Consider the following 9,213-nt stretch of genomic DNA (forward strand, 5'->3'; position numbering starts at 1 on the left):
TAAAGGGACTTGACTGCAATAATGAAAAAGGTCAAAAGACATTTTAGTTCCTAGTACAGAAAAAATGTTAGAAATATAGAGTTGTCAATGTAAACAGTAATAGTTGTAAGTCCCGATAGTTGTCAACATTACTAATTTCTTTGTTAATTTATCTTCTAATATAAGTTTGAAAAATGTGATTTTAAGTTACATAATGACAATTAATATTAACATATCTTGTGAAATAATATTTTTTGATGATAATGTGATATAATATTGTTATTAAAAGTCAATTATTACTTATAATATGAAGAGTTAATTAATGACAATTGATTTCATAATTTTATACAAGTGATAATTGATTTTTGAGGACAATATTATATACATTATTATAAAAAAGAAGTATATGATATTTGCAAATGGGTTTTATTTAGGGTCAGAACATAATAGACCCCTTCGAAAGTTTTTAAAAAAATGCAAAACAAAAATCGAGGTCTTCTTTGTCCATATTCCATTCCAAATTCCGATGTTTGCACAGCCAAAAAAGATGGATACGAATTTAATAAGATTCAACAACAAAAATATGGAAATAATAATAAGTTAGACAGAGATCACTCCCTACAAATGTGGGGGGAATTCTTATAATTTCGAGCATGTTTTAATCAAAAAAGGTATTAAATAAATATAATTAGTTTTATTTATATATATGATATAAAATTTGAAACGACAAAAATTGGAAAGAGGAAAACTGAACATAAATATCAATATAAGATGTAAAAATTATAACAGCTACGAAATCAAATTTATTACGATATAGTGTATTCTACAATTTATCAAACTTCTTTTCAATGTTACAAATGATTTATTTTTGTAAGTTTTTGTGTGCGTTAAAGTAGTAAAAATGATGGATATAGTTAATGTGAATTAAAATTTAATAAATAAAAATCCAAAATGTGTTTGCTTCCCTGTGAAAGATATCGTTAAATGGGAAGCTACCGTCTCAGAGCACGAGGAGGAAGAAATTTCCTATCCTAGTGGTGAGCACTATCTATTAAATATTCCTCATTTCATGAAGAGCTCGATTTTATTAATATATTGAAGTCACAACAGATATTGTTCTCCTCCACTCATTCTTCTGTATTCTATCGGAATCATTACCATCAAGTAATTAGATGATATTTGCGGAATACTCCTTTATTTTTCAATATTTACAAGTAGTTTTTTAAATATATTTTTCCCTGAAAAAAAAACTTAAATCTCGTCAACTCTGTTTTGAAATTAATAATTCTTCAACTTTATTTTTTATTTAATATATAAATTTTTTCAGAAAATAATAATATATGGGATAATATATAAATTTTTTAAGAAAATATTAAAATGATATAACCTGAAAATAGAACTGAATAAAATCTTTTCTGTACCTTATAAATAGAATAAGTGAAATATGTAAATACTCTTTGAAATTATTCCACTCAATTCCATTAGTACAGACACCCAATATGTGCGTAGTGAAGAGTGCACTGTTTAGCCAAAAGTTTATTTGGACTATAAACGTGCACTTATTTTTTAATTAGCCAGTAATTAATAATCAAAGCACATTTTACAGAACTTTTATTCTTTTAATTTTAAGATTCTGTAATTACTTTATTGCCGTGGTCATCCCGCTCCGTTCGCGGGGCTACAGATTTGGGATTAAGAACAAAAGACTTCCCAGCACGCTTTACATTACGGATTTGGGCTCATGAATCCGTCACAATTGAATATAATTTTTGAATATTGGTAGTATGATAATGAAATTCATAACACAATAAACCTACCAACAGACTCATGCCAATAAAGATTACAATAAAATTACAGCCCCAATACAGAATACGTAATCCCAAAACTAAAAGAAGTAACAAAAGAGGATGATGCAATACAAGTCTGGATGCCATCCTTCTTATTCTTCTTGCCTTCTATTGATTCCTACCACACTATATGGCTACTTGAACAAACTATTATATGACACTCGCCGCAGAATCTGATAACAAAGAGTTTTGTTTGGGCTGTTGAAGATAAACCCTAAGCTGCCAAGCTCCAGCTGATATAATTACAATGGGCAATAAAACAATTAAAACTAAAGTAGTAATCTAAAGCTTTTGTTAATAGATAACAACCATAATTAAGAAAATATTACCTTTTAATTGTGAAGCCACCTACGCCATCTTGCCACAAGAAGCACTGATGCCACATAAATAGAGTCTGACAACTTGCCTGTGAAATTGAAGTAGGCATGCCTCCATGATCGAATAGCTAACAATGATCCAAACACTATACAAAATCCAGCAGCAAATCCCATGCCCAAGCTTGCGTAGAATCCCTTCATGAAAGTGTCATCTTCATCAGCAACTTGGGTAGCTTGTGTTGCATTCCCTAGTGGATGATCTTCAGAAGGACAAAGCTTGTCCAACGGCCTCCCGCAAAGGTAAGGGTTTCCTTCATAGCTGAAGGGCTCAAAAGATTGCAATTGCGTTCCTATTGGAATTTGTCCTGTCAAGTTGTTGTTTGACAAATCCAAAGTGCTTAGGGAAGATATTTCAGCAAGACTTGAAGGAATTTCTCCATCAAAATGATTTCTTGATAGATCCAGAGCTTCTAGAGATTTTAGTTGTCCTATCTTTGAAATGATTTTTCCACCCAACTTATTTGATGATAGATTCAGGAATCTCAACTCAACCAATTTCACAATTCTTGTTGGCATTTCCCCTTCCAATTGATTGTGAGAGAGGTCAATGTTCATAAGCCCATAGCGGTCATTGTACATCAATTCTCTTCCTTTCCACACCATAGGCAACTTCCAATCAAAAAATTCATTTGCTTGAATTGCTCCGTTCTCAACGGGGTTGATATAATAATTGAAATGATGCATAACATATTTTTGAGCCATTGCAACTAGCTTGTTGAGGCAACTTGGTATTGGTCCAGTAAACTTGTTAAAAGAGAGATCCAAAACCCTAGCCTTTGGTAAATAACATAGATGCAAGGGCAGCTTTCCATCTAATTTATTCATCCGTAGGCTAACGGTTTCCAACTCTTTTAGATTGTCTCTTGTCCATGAAGGTGGTATTGGTCCTGACAAGTCATTTTTTTCCAAATCTAACATTCCTAGTTCAGTTGCATTTTCAAAGGAAGGCAGTCCACCACTGAGGCAATTGTTTCGCAGAACTAACTGCTTAAGTTGACTTAAGGACCCCATAGAGCTAGGAATCCTTCCTGAGAGTTGATTATTGGATAAGTCAAGAATCCTTAATGATTTGAAATGATCCCAACAAGCAATAAGTTTTCCTGATAAGTTGTTGCTTGAGAGATTTAAAGCTACCAAATTTTCAACAATTGCACTCCTTCCCTTGCCACATGAATGAACAAATTTTGAAATTAGGTTTTCTGAAATGTCTACAATTCGGCTCTTTAGTAGGAACGGTGGAACAGAGCCTCTAATTTGATTGGAAGCCAATGATATGTCATAAACATCAAATTCAATTGGCAGATCTGGAATTACACCTGTGAGATTGCTTGATTCTATTTGAAGCCTACGCGCTCCTTTTACAAGCCTCCAGAACCATTCTGGTATAGAATCATTGATTCCAGCATCATAAACAAATAAAGATTGTAAATTATTTTGATTACGAAGCCATCTAGGGAATCCGGGGCCCAACTTACAGTGCCATAACCATAACCCCTTTAATTGAAATGGAGGAATCCAATCACTGCTAAATTTGAGGGTCAAGAAATTATTAGATAAGTCCAAGCGTTTTAACTTGGTGAGATTATCAAAATGGATGTCACTGATTGTTCCATTTAGCTCATTATCACGAAGGTAAAGAGTCCCTAAAGAGTTCATGTTTTTTCCAAAATCAATGGGAATGGGACCACCCAAGTGATTATTGGACAGAGAAAGGTGTGTGAGATTAGAGCTTAGATTGAACAGCCAAGGGAATAATGATGATGTTAGCTTGTTGTCCTTGAGAGAAAGAGTTAAGAGAGATGCAGAAAAATTCAAATGGGATGGAGGAGTTGATAGAATATTATTGTCTGTCAAGCTACAGTTTACAAGCCATAGCTCTTTCAGGTTTGGAAGCCTTCCAATAATTGGAAACAAGTTGTTAGAGTAATTAAGATTCGAAACATCGCTTAAATCAAGTGAAGTCAATGACCGAAGATTGGAAAGCCACCCAATGGCAACCAAGCTCTTGTCATCAATTTTCAAACCATCATTGTCACCAAGCCAAAGTATTTCCAAGCTCGAAAGATTACCAAGTTGGCTAGGAATATTGCCCACTAAATAATTCCCGTCTAGATGGAGCTCTTGCAGACTTGAAAGGTTGGCAAGATGAAAAGGTATACTACCAACTAAAATATTGGAGGAAAGATTTAGAACCTGCAAGTTTGAAAGCTTGCAAAGTTCAATTGGTATCTTACCGCCAAAATAAGACCAATCTAGATCGAGATGTTTTAATTTGGTGAGAGAACCAAAAAATTTTGGGATTTGACTCCCATTGAAATCGTTGTAACTAAGATCCAAATAATTTAAGTTGTGCAAGTCTAGCAATGATGGGCTAATCTCACCTCTTAAAGGCTGCGAGGGCAACATGCCACCATAAAGATGAAGCATCTCAATGTGGCCAGTATGAGGATTACAGAGAACACCACTCCAATAGCAACAATCTGGAGAAGAGCCCCATGAGGACAGACGACCATAATCATCCACAAAAGCATTCTTCATGCTGAGAAGAGCTCGTCTTTCCTTGTGCAGACAACTAGCGTTGGCATCTCCCATTCTCCAACATGACCCTGTCATGAACAACTCAGCCTGCAAGTGCAGCATCATGAGTATGATGATTGGTTGCGGCAGTTTCACAAGGTTTAGATAACTCACGCTCATCATTATTGCAGCTCATGCAACAATGTGAAACTGAAACAAGTACATGAGGTAAGCAACTCTAAGGCCTCCTTATTTATAAACCTGGTCGCGAATGGAAATCACAGATTGATTAATTAATTATAAAAAATTATAGTACATTTGATAATTGGGAGAATTCCAATAAATATGGCTGAAATATACTTATACTTTTAACAAATTCTTCATGAGGCCATGCCCATGAGGCTTAATTTAAGATTTTTGAATGTTGTCAAATGACTAAAATGCCTCTCTTTAATTAAAAATGGAAATTAATTATTTTACTCTTCCCAAGTAAGTAATCTCTCATCTCTTATGATGATTTTTTAGGAGTAAAAAATACAAGTAATTTTATAGTGTTTAAAATTTGTATATATCACTAAAAGCTTCAAAAATACTCTAATAAAACATTTTTAATTACAACATAAATAGCCTTGAAATAAATATTTTTTTTTAATTTTTTGTTGGTAAATATTTATTTTAAGATTTGAAAATATCTTAATTGCAAGAACTATTTAATCTTGTGTTCTTAGAATTTCGTTAGTTTTATTTACTCAAGCGATTCCAATCCCGAAACGTTATTTATAAAAACTTAATTTAAATATTAGAGGTTGATGGTTCACCGGGATTTATTAGTTATTACAATAATCTTAAATAGTTAGTACTTGTAGTTCCAGGCCTGATCGGTTCTCCTCATCATCGACTGATCATAAAGATAAACTTTGAAACATTTTAATATATAAATGATATGAAATTGGAAAAGAAAAAAATTTGTAAAGAGGAAAAGTGAACGTAGCTATCCATATAATATATAAAAATGTGACGTAAATATATAACAACCACGAAATCAAATTTATCACGATATAATATATTTTATAATTTATCAAACTTTTCATCGTGACAAAGTGATTTATTGTGTAAGTTTTTGGGTGTGTTAAAGTAGTCAAATTTCCAAGTGGTGGGCACTGTCTATTAAATATTCGTCATTTCATGAAGAGCTCTATTTTATTAGTTAAAGTCACAACAGATATTAATCTCCCCGGCCCACCCTTTTCCACTGCTGTGTCTATCAATGCAGTTAGGCGTTGGCATACAAATTAGATAGATATGAAATGATAAATGAAAGGATATTAAATTAGATGAAAATAATGAATAATCTATTTTTCTCCTTTTAAAAAATAGCGAAAAATGCAAATCATGCTGACATTATTAAAACTATTTTATCTCCCTTCTTCTTCTTCTTCTTGTTTTTTTTGGTGATGCCCCCTTGTTTTATGAGATCGCCATACCTAACACGGACTTAATAATATACAGTGTCCACCATATATGATGAACAGTGTTCATTATCGATTTATGAGAAAACAAAATTTGTGGAATATGTATAACAATCTTTTGAATTATTTCTCCTAATTCCACTAATACAGACACCACATATAGCACTGGGGCAATGGGCTCCCCCCCCCCCCTCTTTTTTAATTTTTTGGGACTTTTCATGCAGATAGTGGAGGATACAGAAGAGTTTAGTCAATTACTCAATTGCCTATAAAGCTCCCATGATACCTTTTATGACGTTTAGTTAACCAATTCTTAATAAAAATTATTTGTTAGATGAGTTTTGTAAATTAGTTAAGAAATTTTATAATCAATAAGAGATGCTAAGTGGAAAAAAATTAATACTTTGGACCAAACATGTTACATTATGAATCATATGGTAAATTCTTATAATAAAAACAAAAAGGAGTTAGTACTAGTATGATTGTATACACATATATAGGTATTATTTTCATTCAAAACGTTTTGGGTCAGAACAAAATAGACCCTTTCGAAAGTTAAAAAAATGAAAAACAAAAATTAAAAAAAAAAAACTTCTTTACTCACATTTTATGATCTTTTTGTAACCTTTTCCAATTTTTTTTATTTAGCCTGAACAAATAGACCCTTACGAAATTCCAATATTTGTAGCGAAAAAGATGGATATAATTTAAAATAAGACTCAAACAAATAAAAATATAAAAGATATAATAAATTAACGATAAAACTGTATTAAATTAATAATAACGTAATAATAATCAATTTTATTTTTATAAATAAATGACACAAAATTTGAAAAGAAAATGAAAATTCTGTAAAGAGGGAAAGATGAACGTGAATATCCATATCTTACTTCTAGTCTTTAATATAAGAGTTAGTTAGAAATTAAATTTGATTATAAATATAGGACCACAATGCCTTTTGTTCTCAAAATTTGTAATTCATTCTCTAAAGTATCAATATTAATTATACATGTTGAGGGATTTCCATTCAAAGTTAGTCATGATTAAAAGAGATAGATACTTTAGAAAAATCAACTCATATTTATTATAAATAACTAACTTAAATAATTTTTCGAATCTACTCAAATTAATTAAATTGCTCTTATAGTAAGGATATGTGGCAATTTATAAAATTGTGACGTAAATATATAACAGCCATGAAATCAAATTTTATTATGATCGATATAATGTATTGTATAAATTTTCAAACTTCTGTTTTAAACTTGCATATTTTTTTGGTGTGCTACAGTATTATTCATATGCTTAAGCAAAAAATAGCGGATTTAACCCTTTATAAGTATAATAGGTGCGTAAGTTTCTCCTGTTGAGTGAATAATGACAAAAAAAAAAAGAAAAATAATAAATATTTCATTTCTAACTTTAAAAATAGCAACAAAAAAAGGAAGAAAAAGTAAATCATTCTGACATTTTAAAACTTTTTTTTTGGGTGATTCACAGGATGACACCAAAACACGACCTTAATACTATATGGTATCGTTTCCGCCACGTGATCAGTGGAAATAAAGGCTTTAGAAGGAGAAGCTTTCAAGTTTCAGAGATAGATTGTATATGTGATGTATCGGTCTTGATTATCGTTTCATGAGAAAACGAGTTTGGTGGAATATGTAAATTATCTCTGGAATTATTTCTCTTAATTCCACATACACAGACCCATTTGACCGTAGTGTGGAGGGAATGCTCAAGAAAGAAATTTTCAAGTGGTGGCCCCTATCTATTCAATAATCCTTATTTCATGAAGAGCTCAATTTCATGAAAGTCGCAAAAAATATTGGTTTCCTCCGCCCATTTTCCTCTGTATCTATCAAGTGAGTCTTTTCAGCATTCAATGCAAATATGTTATTACAAATATATATTTAATTATTATCTTTTGTTATAAATTCTGAATTGAAGTATGAAATATCATATCTAAAGTTATCAACTTTTTCGTTATTTTACTTGGATGACAATACAAAAAAGATGAAAGAGAGCTAAAAGAAAGACTTTTTTTTTTTTTTCATTTAGTTATGCTTGCCAATATCCTATGTTTATTTTATTTCTTTGGGCTTATTTTTAGAAATTTATGTGACATTTTATTTTTTATACATGTATTATTTACATATAATATTATCTTTATTTAATTATTAGGTTGCCGATCTGACCATCGGTCTGATTGATCCAACCGTTTGGACTATGACCTGTTGACCTTTTCGGTTCAATGTCTGGTTCGGCTTTTAAAATATTGCTATCAATGCAATTACCAGGAAAATGAGTTTAGGACAATGAATTTTGGATTATATATTTTATCTCTCATATTTATTTATTTTTTTAAGGTAGTCTTTATAATAGTTACACATATCAAAGATTCCATCAAATTTTAGTTCTAGTTAATAGACATAACTAGCAAAAATATTTTTAAAAAATATTTATTTATTACAAATAACTAATTTAATAAACTATTTTAATTTATAAAAATTAGTTAACTAATTTTTATATCGAGGATAGAAAGAAGAAGTATAATGTTAATTAGAAGCCTACGTTGACCAAGCATAAGCAAGAAGAAAGAAATTTCCAAGCGGTGGGCCCCGTCTATTGAATAATCCTTGCTCCATGAAAAGCTCAATTTCATGAAAGTCGCAAAAAATGTTGGTCTCCTCCACGCCTTTTCCTCCGTATCAATCAATGCGATTACCACGAAATGAGCTTAGGACAATGAGCTTTGGACGATGTGCTCTTATATTTATTTACTTTTTAAGATAATTTTTATAATAATTATACGTATTGAAAATTTCATTAAATAATAATTCTAATTAATAGACATAATTAATAAAAATATTTTTAAAAAGATAATATTTATTTATTACAAATAACTAACTTAATAAATTATCTTAATTTACTAAAATTAGTTAACTAATTCTTATATTAAAAATAGAAAGAAGAAGTACTCCTCCTATCCTTAATAAAGGATCTAATTGTATAGTTGATTTT

The 9,213-nt window shown here is 30.8% G+C and overlaps 1 protein-coding gene and 1 long non-coding RNA gene across 2 annotated transcripts; both read right to left on the reverse strand.

Annotated features, from left to right (window-relative positions):
* Positions 1 to 1,742: 1,742 nt before the first annotated feature.
* On the reverse strand, positions 1,743 to 2,244 carry LOC114747035 (uncharacterized). Its single transcript, XR_003740336.1, has 2 exons — positions 2,156 to 2,244; positions 1,743 to 2,059 (listed from the first exon to the last, which is right to left on the reverse strand). It is a non-coding gene; the product is annotated as an uncharacterized LOC114747035 (long non-coding RNA).
* A 27-nt stretch (positions 2,245 to 2,271) lies between these two features.
* Positions 2,272 to 4,903, reverse strand: LOC114747026 (receptor-like protein EIX2). The gene is made up of 2 exons (XM_028935314.1): positions 2,369 to 4,903; positions 2,272 to 2,289 (listed from the first exon to the last, which is right to left on the reverse strand). Exons 1-2 carry the CDS (start codon positions 4,901 to 4,903, stop codon positions 2,272 to 2,274), a joined length of 2,553 nt encoding a protein of 850 aa, XP_028791147.1.
* Positions 4,904 to 9,213: the final 4,310 nt, after the last annotated feature.

This window comes from Neltuma alba, unplaced genomic scaffold, assembly GCF_004799145.2.
Source record: "Neltuma alba isolate B1F8T4 unplaced genomic scaffold, ASM479914v2 tig00005191_pilon, whole genome shotgun sequence".
Taxonomy (NCBI): domain Eukaryota; kingdom Viridiplantae; phylum Streptophyta; class Magnoliopsida; order Fabales; family Fabaceae; genus Neltuma; species Neltuma alba.